This window comes from Hylaeus anthracinus, unplaced genomic scaffold (genome assembly GCF_026225885.1).
Source record: "Hylaeus anthracinus isolate JK02 unplaced genomic scaffold, UHH_iyHylAnth1.0_haploid 11978, whole genome shotgun sequence".
NCBI lineage: Eukaryota > Metazoa > Arthropoda > Insecta > Hymenoptera > Colletidae > Hylaeus > Hylaeus anthracinus.
In genome coordinates, this window is record NW_026534326.1 from 4,862,649 (window position 1) to 4,878,153 (window position 15,505).

The 15,505-nt window shown below is 38.7% G+C and overlaps 1 protein-coding gene across 1 annotated transcript in view; it reads left to right on the forward strand.

Moving 5' to 3' along the window:
- The window catches only part of LOC128897008 (uncharacterized), a 10,282-nt gene extending 3,271 nt beyond the window's left edge, over nt 1-7,011 (forward strand). Inside the window, 5 exon segments of the mRNA XM_054160627.1 lie at nt 255-357; nt 359-406; nt 477-621; nt 2,071-2,167; nt 6,933-7,011. Of these exon segments, the coding sequence (XP_054016602.1) occupies nt 255-357; nt 359-406; nt 477-621; nt 2,071-2,153 (379 nt within the window). The 3' untranslated portion in view covers nt 2,154-2,167; nt 6,933-7,011.
- Nucleotides 7,012-15,505: the final 8,494 nt, after the last annotated feature.

Below are 15,505 nucleotides of genomic sequence, written 5' to 3' on the forward strand. Positions count from 1 at the left end.
CACACACACACACACACACACACACACACACACACACACACACACACTCACGCACTCACGCACTCACGCACTCACGCACGCACGCACGCACGCACGCACGCACGCACGCACGCACGCACGCATGCACGCAGAGCCATTCTCACTCCTACAGAAATAGGTACAGTGTTATTTTTCGGAATTTTATGGTTCATTATCATATAATTGTAGTCCCAAGACATTGTACAATTATAACGTTTGTATAATGCATTATTTAGATTTTATTAACGGCATGGATTTTCTGGTGTTATCGGATGCATCGATTGTACACACGTTGCAATCGTAGCTCCTGGCATCAATGATCCGGAGTATCCAGTACATATGTGTATACGTAAATCGTAAAGGATATCATTCCATAAATGTTCAATTGGTACGGTAACAAAATAATAAAACTGAAATAATAACATCACGACTATAAGAATATGATATCGCTGTTACAGGTTTCTGATCCTGATTTAAGGATAATACATGTGAATGCACGATTCCCTGGGATTACGGACGATAATTATATTTTGAACAATAGCAATATATTGGCAGCCCTAAAAAGTATTAACGAATACCATGGAAATGGTTTCTATCTTCTGGGTAAGTTATACTGCTTTTATAAGTAGCTACTAATTTTTGTATGAACAGAATGCAAATTCACAAAGTTTCCACTACAAGTTTCCTAATTCCCGAGCAGTGTATATTATTTAAAAAATTCCTCTGTTTTACGCGTTTCAATCTGTTAACATAAGTTTCTTCAACAACTACATGTATTATGTAATGATCAATGATAATTGCGTCATCAACGCGTGCGTGGTATCGCACAATATGTGCATACAAAATGGACTCCCTGCGCCTCAGCAAGAGGAAGAAGGGTATGAGGTTGATTAGAAATTTATAATCATGTTCCTCAAATTGAAGATTTGAATACAAATGTAAGAAGAGCGAATACCGATTTAGCAAGAGGACGAGCGCTTCAACAGCATATAATTAGGTCCTTTTTTACTTAAGAAGGAGAATATTGTGTTTACATAGTATTTTTATTTTATAATATATAATACACCAATAATATATGAAATATAATACAGCAAACATACAGAAAAATATATACACTGCTGGACAAAATTGAGGGATCACTAAAATTTTTCGAAAATTTTGGTCATATTCAAATGACTATATCTTCGCGAAAAATGGTCATAAAAAATATTTGGAAATGCCATTTTGTAGGCCGAAATCTCTAGTTTTCGAGTCAGGAGATCCACATTTTTTTTGTCTGGCCATATCACTTTTTTTTTTTAAATGAAGTGTAACGAAGAAATGTTGAAACATTTTCGTTAACTTTGAAGGTATGCACAGTACGAAAAAAATTTTTCTTGGCAAATTCAATTAAATGGTATTATACAGTAAACTTTTCTCTTTATTTTGGTTTTTTTGGTTATGCTATGCATTTTTTATTGGCCGAGTTCTTTATGATTATGTGAAAACGGGTACTTTTCACTTTGAACGCCTATAACTCGTGAATACATGATCGTGGAAAAATTTCAATGAATGTTTTGGACAGCTGAGGAACTTTCCTTTAAAAGTCTTTGGTTCCCAATTTGATGACATTTTTTTTTTAAAATGACCTAAAAATTTGCATATCTACCACTTTTCAGAAAACATGACGCCATTTCAGTAAAAATCAAGGAATCATACAAGTGCCTTACATTATTTTTGAGTTAAGAGTGCTCACAAACTCTGTGCAAAAGGCCGAACTCATCTGTTTTTTTTTACCTTATGTCCTCGATGGCGAAACATGCGACATGATCTTAAAACTTGAGAGATCACTTGTTTTACGTTACGTTTCCGTTTCATTCAAAACCACTTTTTGTTCTTGCAGCGTCTTAATGGTTATTGCGTGTTTTCTTTTCTTAATTCAACGTCATTTTAGCGTACAAAAAAAGGGTTTAAAAAATTAAAGAAAAATTTGTCATTGTAAAGAGATTGAACAAAATTTTTTCTTTAATTTTTTAAACCCTTTTTTTGTACGTTAAAACTTTTACCAGGAAGGACTCGAAACTCGGTCAAGCGGCGTACGAGTCTGGTACTCTACCGGTGCCCCCACCGTTACAGTTAACGATTGCTGCAACTAAACTCGTACATCAAGGTAAGAATAAAACTTTAATTACAAATATCTCAGAAACTATTGAGTGTCTGCCCCTATAATGGTATATACTCGTATTCAGGGGAACGAAATCTATAAGTGTACAAAGTTTCAATGAAATTGGTGAGTTGAAGGTCTTGCATTCTCCTTGTAAGAAGAATATGCATAACGTACATAGTTTATCATAACGAGCTTATACGACGAGTTACTTAAATTTTAAGTAATTCTTGAGTAATTTCTTTTTAGTAAGTATGCAATACATTATTCTTAATTACTGAGTAATTGAATTACTTTTAAATAATTTCTTATAACTAGCCAGAAAGTAATTAAAAGGTATTTCAAATCTAAAGTAAATAAAAATATCTAAAAGTAATTAAAAGATAATTATAATTACTTTTTAATTATTTTGAGGTAATTTTATATACTTTAGATTTAGGATACCTCTTAATTACTTTCTGGGTAGTTATAAGTAATTGAATTATTCAGTAATTAAGAATAAGGTATTGCATAATTACTAAAAACAAAGTAATCAAGAATTACTTAAATAATTACCTTCTAATACAAAATTGAAATTTATTATACTATGCAAATTTTCGAAAGATAGAACTTTCATATGTTTCAGCTGTAGTGTGTAGTAGCTAAAGTTTCTAAGGCTGCCGCAATTCTTTCTTTAGCTACTACATCCCTCTCCAGCAACGCCAATTTTTTATTATAATATTCCTTTCTATTTTCTTTATCTTCCTCGGCTATTCGTGCCAGAAACACTGAAGCTTGTGATTTCATGCCAGAGGTTTGTTTTTGTAGTTTAGTGGCTCGACGTAGAGGGTATTTCTGTCTCACTATAAATAAGTAATATATTAATCTAACTCCCATGTCCAGCGGGCACTTTTAACTTATAAATAAACATATTTAAAATAGAGTTAAGTAAATAAATTTGTTGTGAAAGTTCATAACAGTAACCGTTTCTATATAAATAGAAAAATACATCAGCTATTACCTACCTTTTTCTATCTTAATCGTCGGTCTCTCCACTATTATTCAAGGGCCAGGTTGAGAGTCTGCTGGTTTTTCCACCTTCTCATTGTCCACCAAGTCTGTATCTAAATATTCTTCGGAGTAGTCCTTCAATGGAAAAAGTAATATTTTAGTACCTTGGATATACTTTTCAATTTTTAAGCATATTTGCGTTTCATCTACAGGGTGTCCCAAAACTCGGGGAGGAGCCGGAAATGGGGGGTAGCTGAGATGATTCTGAACAACAATTTCCTTTGCAAAAATGTCGGATGGGGCTTCGTTAAGGAGATATTAAGCGAAAACCCCGACCAACCAGAGTGCGCGTAGACCGTTGGAGCGGCCGCGGTAGCGTAGGCTACGCGCTGGTGGCCGCGCTTGCACGCGAACAAGTGATTGATCGGGGTTTTCGCTTAATATCTCCTTAACGAAGCCCCATCCGACATTTTTGCAAAGGAAATTGTTGTTCAGAATCGTCTCAGCTACCCCCCATTTCCGGCTCCTCCCCGAGTTTTGGGACACCCTGTATATTGGAATCACCTTTTACTTGTGTTGCATGGATTGTGTTTAGGACACGTTCCTCCTCCACCGATAAACTTTCTGTATTTAACGGACTACCGCCTGTGGCATTTAAATTTCTGTTAATAGAAGACTGCTTTGCCTTCGCTTTTCCTCGGAAATCTTGCCACGTCTATTTTACAATGGAAAAAAAATATGTTAATGCAGCTTTTGCAAAATTGAATATAAAACACTTATAAACACTATGTAAACACTAACACGTCTCCATTGTTTCCAATCTTTCTTCGCCCCTGGCGAAGCGTTTAAAATATTGGTTATTTTTTGCCACAAACGCTGCCCATCCTTATGCGTATAGTCGGCCGAAAATTTTGACCTCGTTAGGTTTGGGTTTGATTCTATAAATTCAATAAGAATTTCTTTTTGCTCACGGGATATGTTCCCCGTTCGTTTAGTTGGTTTGCCTTTGTCGCACATTTTTGTTTCGCGCAATTCTTTCCACGATATTTCCGCAAACACTTGTGGGATAATACTGCCTTTCCTCAAACGCTTTTCGATTAATACTGCCAAGTTTCTAAATTTGAGAAAAACCTATGGTCACTCGGAAGTACCGTCGCATCTCGTGGCCCTAATGAAACATTACAACTTGAGTGTAATAAACGGGCGGCTAGGGCCTCTTGCACAGCGTTCTCGTTTACGGAAAACTACACGTGACATTGACAGGACGCCATGTATATTTCCGTTGATATTTTCTAAAGTTGAACAATCATTGGTTCGTCTCCAACGCGTAAATCTGGCAATACTGTAATTTCATACGTATACGAATCAGTGATTCGTATAGTGCTCCAGAATACCGTTTTCGTATGTGAATGATTCATACACGAAACACGCCATACGAAAGTGTTCGTATACGACTAAATTCACACGAAACTCGAGAATAGACCCCCTGCCCCCGAAGACGCTTCAATTCGCCTGTCTCTCGGTATCGTTGCACCGCCCTCCCGACGGCGGACTTTGACAAGCCAAGGGCCGCGGCTACGGAGCGTATCGCTCCCCGGACGCCACTCAGTGGACCACAACGGCCGCCTCAGATTCCGTCATTTCATAATTACCAATGTTAACTACGGAAAGAAGTTTTATTAAAAATTCCGTAAAATTGAAGGTCACTGATCAAAACAAACAAATTCACTTACCGGTTCACTGAGTTCACTGCACTGAAATTTTTTTAAAGTTTGAACTGCTATTTAGCGGCACTCGCGATTGGTTCGAAAAACTTTGCAGCGAAGTGCTCTGCTCACTGTCGTGTTAGCTTCTGGCGTTCTTTTTTTCGGTCACAAGGTTCAAAAATTTTGCAGGCAGGTAATTCCACCAAAAACTACCCTGATTGGCTACATCGTTAAAATCACTACCGAGCGGGGTACGATGGGTTGCCTAACTGCCGGGCGCTCTTGACTGGCTCCGTCCACCTCACTTACTATTCTTTCAAATCTCCGATTTGACAACGAAAGAATGATTAAAAAAATCTGATTTTTGGGGACCTGTTAATAAAGCATTCGCACATCCGATACCATGAACGGCGTTGACGTGGGGTTGCTCGTTCACCCTGCAGATGGGCCTGAAGTTAGGGGTGGGTTTTCCCCCAAAAACGACATTTTCGTATTTTGTTGCAATTCACGCGGGAAAAAGACATCAAAACTGTGTCACTCCAATGCCTTGGACCGTATCACATGTGTTCCACGCAACGAAACATCGTTCCAGCCCCTACACCTGTGGGTGAACCACCCCTAACTCTGGGCCACCCTGTTCAGCTCCAGTGGTAGTTTTCGAAATGAGCTTTAAATGACATTGATCCTTAACGTACCGAGAATAAACATGGTGAATTTCATCGCCCTTCGAAGTGTGGAAGTGCTCCCTTACGAAGGGTGTTGAAAAGTGGCGAACTGTTCCATCCTTCGAAGGGGTGCCTATGGGGCGCACGGCGTGGGCGTTGGCATTTCCTGGATCAGGAGATTCCAGGGAATGCATTGAGCCCAAATTCGGGACTGAAATCCAAAAATTGTGGATTTTGGAGGGGGTAGCGTGTTGTGAGGGGTGGGTTTGCCCGAGAGGGATTTTGAGGGGCTCATTATGTAGTGGGCATCGAGGAGGGCCGCCCCAAAGGATTTTTATATTTTTTCAACCCCTTCCGTCACCCCTGGCCTCTTCAGAAGTTGCGTTTTTCGACGTGCCCCTCTTTACGGGGGTGACTTAACCCCCTCCTGTCAACTCTAGCTAATGCAACTTTGCGCACATTTAGAGGACACATCAAAACTACTCCTCGCGAAGTTTCTCCAAAATCGGTTGAAAACTCCCATAGATATGACGTTTTAAAAAAGTGTCCCTTTAATTTTGTCCGTCAGTGTAGATAGTGGACACCTTCCTATACGTACATATAAATTTATTTTAAATTTTCGTGCAGAAAACATAGTTCGTGCACATTAGCCGGTAATAACCGTGCTCGTGATTGTACGATTACATTTCCAGCTGTGGAGAATAAACGTTCACTCTTGACTTGTGTAGCTAAGGCAATTTCTAGCCGCTTGCGACAATATGGGAAATCGCGCCTGATACTGCTTCCACCAATCCCTAATATGTGTCCCTCGCGGTACAATAGATTCTTCAAAATATTCATGGATTTCTTGGTTCTTCCTTGTTGTGAATGTCTCGGCCTCTATTTCATAGTTACCTAAGGATCTGTCGAAGAACGCTAATAATTTCGATTTTTTGGTACCTAATCAATAAATTACAATGTTAAAACGAATTGATGAGATAAAAAAAAGAGATATTTTATTCATATATGTATAGTGTATACTGTTCAAAACTTACCACTTGTACTACAACTTGGAAAGCTATCATCATCCTGTTGTCTCGAGATGTTCCTATTCAACATGGCACCGTTTTCTGAAAATGCAATTCTGTCACTGAACATTTTCTGCATTGTATGCTTTTCAGTAGGTTGTAGCAAGTAATCTTTAAATCTTGGATCTAGCATCATGCTGAATATGTAAATGTAATTGTTCTCTATAATTGGCTGAAATATTTCCTACAAGTAAAACATATTTCATTTAATATCATTTCTTTTATGCTTTGTGTAATGCTATTTAATTGCAATATTCCATTAAACAATTTAACTTACTTTTAATGTGTTTTGAAGACTGTTCGCAATATTTAATATTATTGAATTGCCCGTCGATTCTTCCAGCAGGTGCAGCAGGGCAAAGTTGGATAGTATCTCGAGATTGTCGGATATGATTCTCCGCTGAGGTCCTCCGTTGCATCTTTAAACGGTTCTAATACCAGCGTTACTGTTTGTAAAAAACTCCATTCCTCCGCGTTCAAGTTGTCCGATGTCCCTTCTCCGCATAAAATGATATTTAAGCTTTCTTGCAAGCGCAAAAATCTTGCGAACATTTCATACGTGGAATTCCACCTTGTGTCCACTTCCTGTATTAACTGTAGTGGAGTACCGTCATTGTTAATACTTTTCTGTACCGTTACTAAGGGTATAGCCGGGTTTTGGGGTCAAAAGTGCTCTTAGACCGATTTCGATTCGCGACGATGTATTCGATAGGTTACCAAAAAAGACTAATCTGTGCCAAGTTTGAAGTCCCTATCTCGACGGGTGGGGTAGTAAACAAGAAAAAACAAAAATCACGTTTTTGACCAATTTCTCTTGTCCTGCTGCATGAAAAATTTTGAAAAAAATCAGAGATATTTCAGTTAGTGAGGTACATGTTCCAGAATTCTTTCAGATTTTTCAGTTCAAAATCCAAACTGTGAAAAATAAAAAACGCAAAAAAATGATGAAAAATGCCGGTTTTGCATCGAAGGAATCTGAGAACTATGATTATAAAATTACAGAAAGTGTATATTATTGTTATTATTGTCCTCAATTGTTTTCATATTTTTAGGAGTGGTGCGCCGTAGTTAGAAAAATCAAAAACCGATTTTTTTCGCTGTTTCCGTGTGTTAGAGCAACTTGTATACAGAATTTCTGTATACTTTTTATGAAATACATAATTCTTAATGTTTTGACATCGATCAAAACAGTATAGGTATTAATAAAACTAATATATTTAACAATTACAACATACACTTTGAGGAATATCTTCAGAACTATCTACGATATTTTCTAACAGCGTCCGTGGCGCAAGTGGTAAGGTGCTCGGCTGTTGGGCCGCTGGATACTTTTTGAGCGTAGGTTCGAATCTCCAGTTGGTACATATTTTTTTTTTTCGTTAATCACATATTTTTTAATTTCTATCAATGCAACAATGATAAATACTTATTTACTGCTACGAGCCAGGGCGATAGCGACGCGCGTGCGAGCCCTGCGAGTGGGGTGAATTCGAGAATTGCACCGATACGATTAATTAGTATGTATCAATGGAGCCGAAGATTTGAGGATAAAGTAGATAATGCAGACGACTCTGACGCGAAGTCAGATAGTTGCAGGAATCGGTATCTCCCAGTGAAGGGTAACCGTAGGTTAAGGTGTTTGATTGTCTTGGTTATTGGAGACAAATGCAGACGCCTCTGACGCGAAGTCAGGTAGCTGCTGGGAATTGGTATCTCCCAGTGAAGGGTAACCGTAGGATAGGTTAAGTTTAGGAGTTCGGGTTGAGTACACAATGACTAAATCGTATCGTTAAAATGTAACACGCGTCGTTAATAAAGCTTCGGAACTTGTTAATTTAATAGAATAATAACTCGAGCGGTAAAGTTATTATGTTGTGGGATCGTTACACTGACTAGGATTGGTGATTTCAAAGTAAAGGTTTGATGATTGATCTTACAGACTTTTAAGTTTACACAAAGAGTATATATTCAAAAATTACTATACTAATTACAAGTGTCCAGTGTCGTGTTGTCGCGGTTAGTGTATGAAGTTAAAATTACCTAAGTGTTGCGCGGTGTTGACGCACTGGCGATGCGGGGGTCGAGAGTACTTTTATGGCCGTAATAGATTTTAAAACCGTCTTCGCGGATCTATATGGTAACGATGATCGAAAGGAACTGAAGCCCGATCTCACTAGAGTACTACTCTACAGACGATCAATGTGTCTCTAACGAGTAACTCTTTCGTACTAGCCCCCGAGCAACGAAAATCGTGGGTTTATATACCCCTAAATGTTGGTGGGGAAATCGCCAGTGATTTCCATATTAGGAAATTTGACGGTTAGGATTTTTGTTGCTCTGAGGTCAGCAGCTGTGTGCCCTGGGAAAAGGGTAGATTAGAAAGTATCCCACGCAACGCGAGTCAAAGATGATATTAAGAGGATGCAGCTGCAGGATGCACTCCAGTGAGATCGAGCTCCAAATTCCAGAAGGGTAGATAAAATAAGATTAATGAACACGAGCTTCTAAAAATGGAGAGTTTCTGTATACGTAACATTACAAATAATAAAAACATATTTTTATAATGTTGTAACATGCATTATATACATAAGGATAATTTTGGTGCGCTCATGCCACCGCTCCTCTTGTCAAGTATCTTATCAACTACGATATTGTTTAACACGTCTTACACTAAAGTACCATATGAAATTCAGTTTCGAGTCACTTATCTTTAGTTTTGTAATCTTTAGCCCTCAGTCCTCATGTTGTGTTATCCTTAGTCCTCATCACTGTCTTCGTTGATAACAGCTGTCACTTGTTCAACGTTAAATATTTTACTGAGTATTTCTGCAGGGGGTACAATTTTTGACAGATACCGAGGATGCGATAAGAAATAAATAATTGCTGCTACGTGTGAACAACAACCAATTGTATGATTACCATTAGCACATTCGCAACAATATCTTTTAATACCTGTGTAGCCTATCGAATGTGGTGTGTAGTCAATGTAATATCTATAGGTTTTACTGCTAATGTGACGTGATTTTATTTCGAATTTAACTATATTTTTAGATTCTTTAAGGCACCGAATATTAATATTATTTTCGTCGTCCATCAGTTCTGCTAAATATGATACTGCTTGAGATAGTTGATACGAACTAGTAAATAGAATTTTAAGATCGCTTTCTGTCATTTCAGGAAAATCAAGAATTTCGGAAGCTGATAATTGTTTAAAAAGAATCTTTCGCCTATTCCAACGTTTATTTTCTACTTCCACTGCTAATGTATTATCAACATTTTTTTGAGAAGCTATTCTATCAACAATTTCGTCGCAAAGCCCTGTGTCTGAGTTTAAACATTTTCCGAAGACGTTATTTAAAAAACATGCTATTCTGTACAATATTCCGACCTTTGGAAGCAATTTGTTACCTAACTGATGATGAAGAAGTCGATATTCCTGACCTATGATTCCGTGTATAGCTTCGACAACCCAACGAACCTTTGTAACCTGACGAGATGCATTGGATTCTGCAGTGGAAAGTTGATTACGCTTGCCTTTTAACTCAGGCATAAGAACAGTATAACCGCGATCTTCTAGATCAGACTTCACATCCTGAAAACCTCGATCGACGATGCAAATATCTCCAGGTTGCAGAAGAGTTTGCAAACCAGTGGGGTCTTGCATGACAATCTTCATTATCTCTGCGTCATTCTGTTTTGCATAAAAAGACCCTAACATATCAACAACATAACCGTTTGTAGTACAAACTGTAAATGGTTTACACAACGGTACTTTCTTTTGCACGGAAAATGATTTTATCTGAAATTCGTTATTTGAATTTTTTTCATAACGAATATATGTTCCATCGAAAATTAGCGCTAACTGATCTGAAATATTATATAATTTTTTAGCAATCGGAGATGTATAATTTTCTATTAAATTGTTCCGCGATAATGCTGCAATGCCAAAATGAACAGGAAGGATATCTTTCTGGAATGAATTTATAACTGACTTATACAAAAATCGGATACTTGTTGTTCACGTTCTAAATCGAGAACTGCGGCTATCACACTATTTGAATTGACAGTACGCAATTTGAAAAGAAATACTACAATAGCCTGAGTGATATCGCGTTGCTGAGATTTTTTCATAGAAGTCATCATTTCCCGAAGTCTAATTAAATTGCTCCATGTTAAACCTGTAAATACTTCAAGTCGTTCTTCCGAAAGTGTAAAATCGCCCACTTTATCATTAATATCTGAATTGCAATTCATAGAGAAGTATTCAAAATAATTTCTCAATTCTTCGGTATCGATCAAAGTACTATTAGAATGTATTTTTAAATTCATTACATCTTGCTCAAACAAACGTTTCTTTAATAAATGGCTACGACACCACCGATTTCCTTTAGGAACATATAATCGCCGCATGAAAAATACTTGTTTTCGAGTTTCAGCTGGTACATTTATTATATTTGATTTTGATCCGCAAACGAAGCAGTACCCATGAGTGGAAACAACTCTACTAAATGGCATTTTACATACTGAGTAGATGTATGATCAACGTTACTCAAATCCCTAACAAACGATGGATCTTCACTTGAAGATATAGCAGAAGATGAAGTTGATGATTCGTCAGACAATATATTGAGTGAAGATATTCCGATTGAAGATAATTGATTCGAAGGTATTTCAGTTAAAGTGGTGCCGAGTGAAGTTATTTCAGTCGATAGATTTTGAGATGAACAAGAAGGTCCAGCTGAAGAAAAACCTCCGGCTGAAGAAGAGGGTGTAGCTAAAGGGACAGTTTTAACTGAAGAACGGGTTGTAGCTAAAGGGACACTTATAACCGAAGAAGAAGTGTCACCTAAAGGAACAGATCTATTCGAAAAAGAGGTTTCAGTTACCGAAGAAGTTTTGACTATAGAAGTCGTCTCAAATGTGACGCGGAGAATCTTCAGAATCGGAGTTTGTAACTAACCCTTTCTTGTAAGCGAAGATGCAACACTTGTTATACAATTTATCACCAATAATTACCACTCTTTCTAAAATTCTAGAATAACTAACTGCTTCAACTTCCGCCAGGAGTTTCTTAATCTGACCATGCGATTTGCGAATAAAGATATTGCAACGAATGCACTTGGTATGGTCGGTTTTCCTTTCAAAAAATTGTGCTCCTTCAGACGACATATTGAAAATCAGAAATGAATATACACGGATAAACACAAACACAAAAAATACACGCCGATAAACAATATTTGAAAATTATTAAACCGATAAATAATATATGAACACGCGTAACAGTTCACAATATTACACGTAAAGTTAATACCATTGTGTTACATCCGGCCCTATCGAATGGTGTCCCTTTTCATCGACCTTGTATTGCGAATAGTTAAGATCAATAGACTTTAAGGAATGCGCTCGGTAAACGATGCGGAAATTGTTCCTCGGGAACGAAATAATGCAAACCGCGTGTCAGCAAACGGGCGTCAGCGATGTTAGGCCGTTGCGTACGAATCGGCCATCGAACTTGCGACATGTCCAAGATTCGGAAATGTACAAATTAAGATTTCGAAATTACGATCGCGCCAGGCGAGGATCTAGGGGTATATAAACCCGTGGTCACGACCACGGACGCTTTTTTTTGTGTATTATTTTTTGTCCGTTATTATTCTGTACTCGCGGACAGATTAATCTCTCGCGTAAGTCTCATTTAGGTATCGTGTATCGTATCTCCAGGAAAGTAAAGAGTTCGCGTAAGTGAGAACATACGCACTAAAGATAGAATCATCGCGGAGTTACCTACGAAAGTCCGACGTTTATTATTCGCCAATTATTAGAGTCCCGTGTCGCGAGTGTACAACCAGACCAGATCCTCGCCACAGCCGAGCCCGGGACAACCTGACAACGCCGCCGATAGCATAAGATCAACGATTGGTATTGTTAAACCATTTTCAATTGTATAATTTTTATTCTTGTTTGTAAGTAATCCCAAACTCAGTTTTGTTTCATAATTATATTTGTTAATACTTAAACTTAGTGACAATTATTATAGAATCTCAAAATTCCTTTTTTTCCAATTAAATACAGATAAGGTGAGCTTTAGCTCTTTAACCGAAGACAAGAATCCCTAAAGAAAGTCCCAAAACTAGTTGGGACGTAACAAAATTGGTGTCAGAAGTGGGATTCGTCTTCCTTGCTACTGAAACACGGTTTCCTTAGCACAAAACTTATCTGTATTCATTTTTTTTTATTATTTGAGTTTTGGATTACATTATTGTTAATAACCACCGCCATAATGGCTACCCCACAAACAGTCGCGCCCCCCCTACTTACCACCGCTTCGGCGGCAGGGCAATCGTCTAGTAGGAAGTCGTTGGAATTTGAGACGTCTGCTATTGACGTCCTAAGACAACGAGATGACGAGGATAGGGTATATCGCGCACTAGATACTATTCCGCGTTTTGACCTCCGACTCACAAGCCTGGAAGAATTTATGGGAGCCGTACAAAGTGTCATATACCGAATCCCACCAGGATATGAGGAGAAATTTGTAACGGGGTTGAAATTTAAATTAGCTGACCCGGTAAGGGACTACATTGAACGGAGGGAATGTAACAACGTAACGGACTTCCTGGTCCTTTTAAGGAAACGGTACGCTCCGTGTCGCGGGTATGAGGAGCTTATATTAGAAATCAGAAGACTTATGATGCTACCACAGGAAAAAATAATTGATTTCGTTCATAGGATTAGCCGGTTATGTCGGTACGCGAAAAGGTGTGCTGCCGAGATGTTCGGACAGACCTCTGTTCAATACACACGAGAGGTCGAACAGTTAGGCCGTACCGCGTTCATTTTAGAATTGCCGCAAAGAATGTCTGCGGAAATAAGCTTGATCAACCCAGAAACACTAGACGAGTCATTTGATTTGGCATTACAAGTCGAGAGACACGACCGAATTTCCCCTACCGCGTTTCAGGATGAGACCTACGCGTATGGGCTCCCGGCGCGCGCTCCGACACCCTACGATTATCCGCAAAATATTTTTTAGTATTTGATTTGGCAAACGGATTTCACCAAATTCCAATGTCACCAGAAGATCAGGGAAAAACGGCATTTTCCACACCAGAAGGACACTATGAATATTTTCGCATGCCGTTCGGATTGAAAAACGCCCCAGCAACATTCCAAAGGTTAATGAATTAGGTATTACGAGGATTAATTGGAAAAAACTTATACGTTTACTTGGATGATGTAGTAGTATATTCGGAAACACTGGAGGAATATGATCACCAACTCAGGAAGTTCTTTGACCGACTCCGCGAGCACCGCCTCACCTTACAAACTGACAAGACCGAGTTTCTCAAGGAAAGTGTCGCATATCTAGGTCACATAATATCAGCTGAAGGAGTAAGGCCGAACCCCAAGAAAATTAGAGCAGTGTCAGAATTTCCGATTCCAAAAAACAGAAAGGGCCTCAAACAATTCTTAGGACTGGTAAATTACTATAGACGCTTCATTCCTGATATGGCGAAACGCGCAAAACCACTTACGAACTTAACCAGCATAAAAACTCCTTTTGTTTGGATCAAGCAAGCTTTGAGGACTTAAGACAAGCCCTGTGTAAGGAGCCGGTACTACGAACCAGAACTGTCTCCTACCGAAACCCGGCTCCACCAAAGGTTAACCCCGATGATCTCGGAAGAAGAAATTGACGACGACGAATCTAGGGCAAATCTCTTCAACTCTGGTAAGCCCTTCTCTCTCAAAGGAACAAGTTTCCATCTTAAGAAGTCTCGATGAAACAATGGAATTCCCGGAACCAGAAAATTTGGATGAAGGATTAACATCGAATAGGGATGCTGAACAGAGACCAGCTACGACGACGAAACGTGTATCTTGGTCGCTGCCTCCGATTGAGGAATCTTTAAATATCCTCCAGTCAACGATGATACATCCTACCTCCACTGCCCATAAAGGAGATTCCATATCTTACACAGAAGAGACAACCCAGCACACTCCCTTGTTAAAACGATCAACGGAATTCGATACATTTATGGATAATATGAAAACATTAGCTTCATCGGCAAATATGGAAAACCTACATCGTTCCCAATCTCGGTTTCGCGAACCAGCAATTCAAGCACAGAAAAGCACCACTCCAGAATGCGATATAACCATCTTGGAAACAACGCTAACAGCCGCTTCGGATAACTACGTTCATTTTATACCAGCCGATCGAGTTCTCACCAGCCCGATAAGCAAAACTCTAAAAGCACTTAACTTACTTCAAGAAACAGATTTACTAACGAAGGATTTAGAAGAAGGACGAATAATAGTTACACCTTTCGAAAGAGGGAAAATTTTTAACATTGTTGCAACCAGGAATTTCTTCCACGAGGTAAATGAACGAAAATTGGAACAATTATTAGTCGGTCTTCGAACCATGGTAGAAAAAGAGCGCATCAGCTCGTTTCGAATAGCAGCGCATGGCGTAACTCTACCCCATTTCAGTGCCAATACCTTCAAATCTTATTTAGAAGAAATATTTCGGAAAATACCAATAAAAATCAGAATTTGCACAGGGAAAATTCAAACACCTGAACAGGATCAGCGCAAGGACATTATTCGGTACTATCATGAAAGTTTAATAGGAGGACATAAGGGGGTAACGAATACTTACCAACGGATACGAAACCACTTCGATTGGCTACGGATGCGACGCGACATTGAAGATTTTATAAGAAACTGTCGCAGTTGTCAAGAACAAAAGCTCGTCCGCATAAAAACTCGTGAACCAATGCTTATAACGGATACACCAATCAAACCGTTCGACAAAGTGGCTTTCGACACCGTAGGTCCCCTTCCTATGACCCCTAGTGGAAATCAGCACATCTTAACTATACAATGTTAACTATCAAAATTCTGCATGGC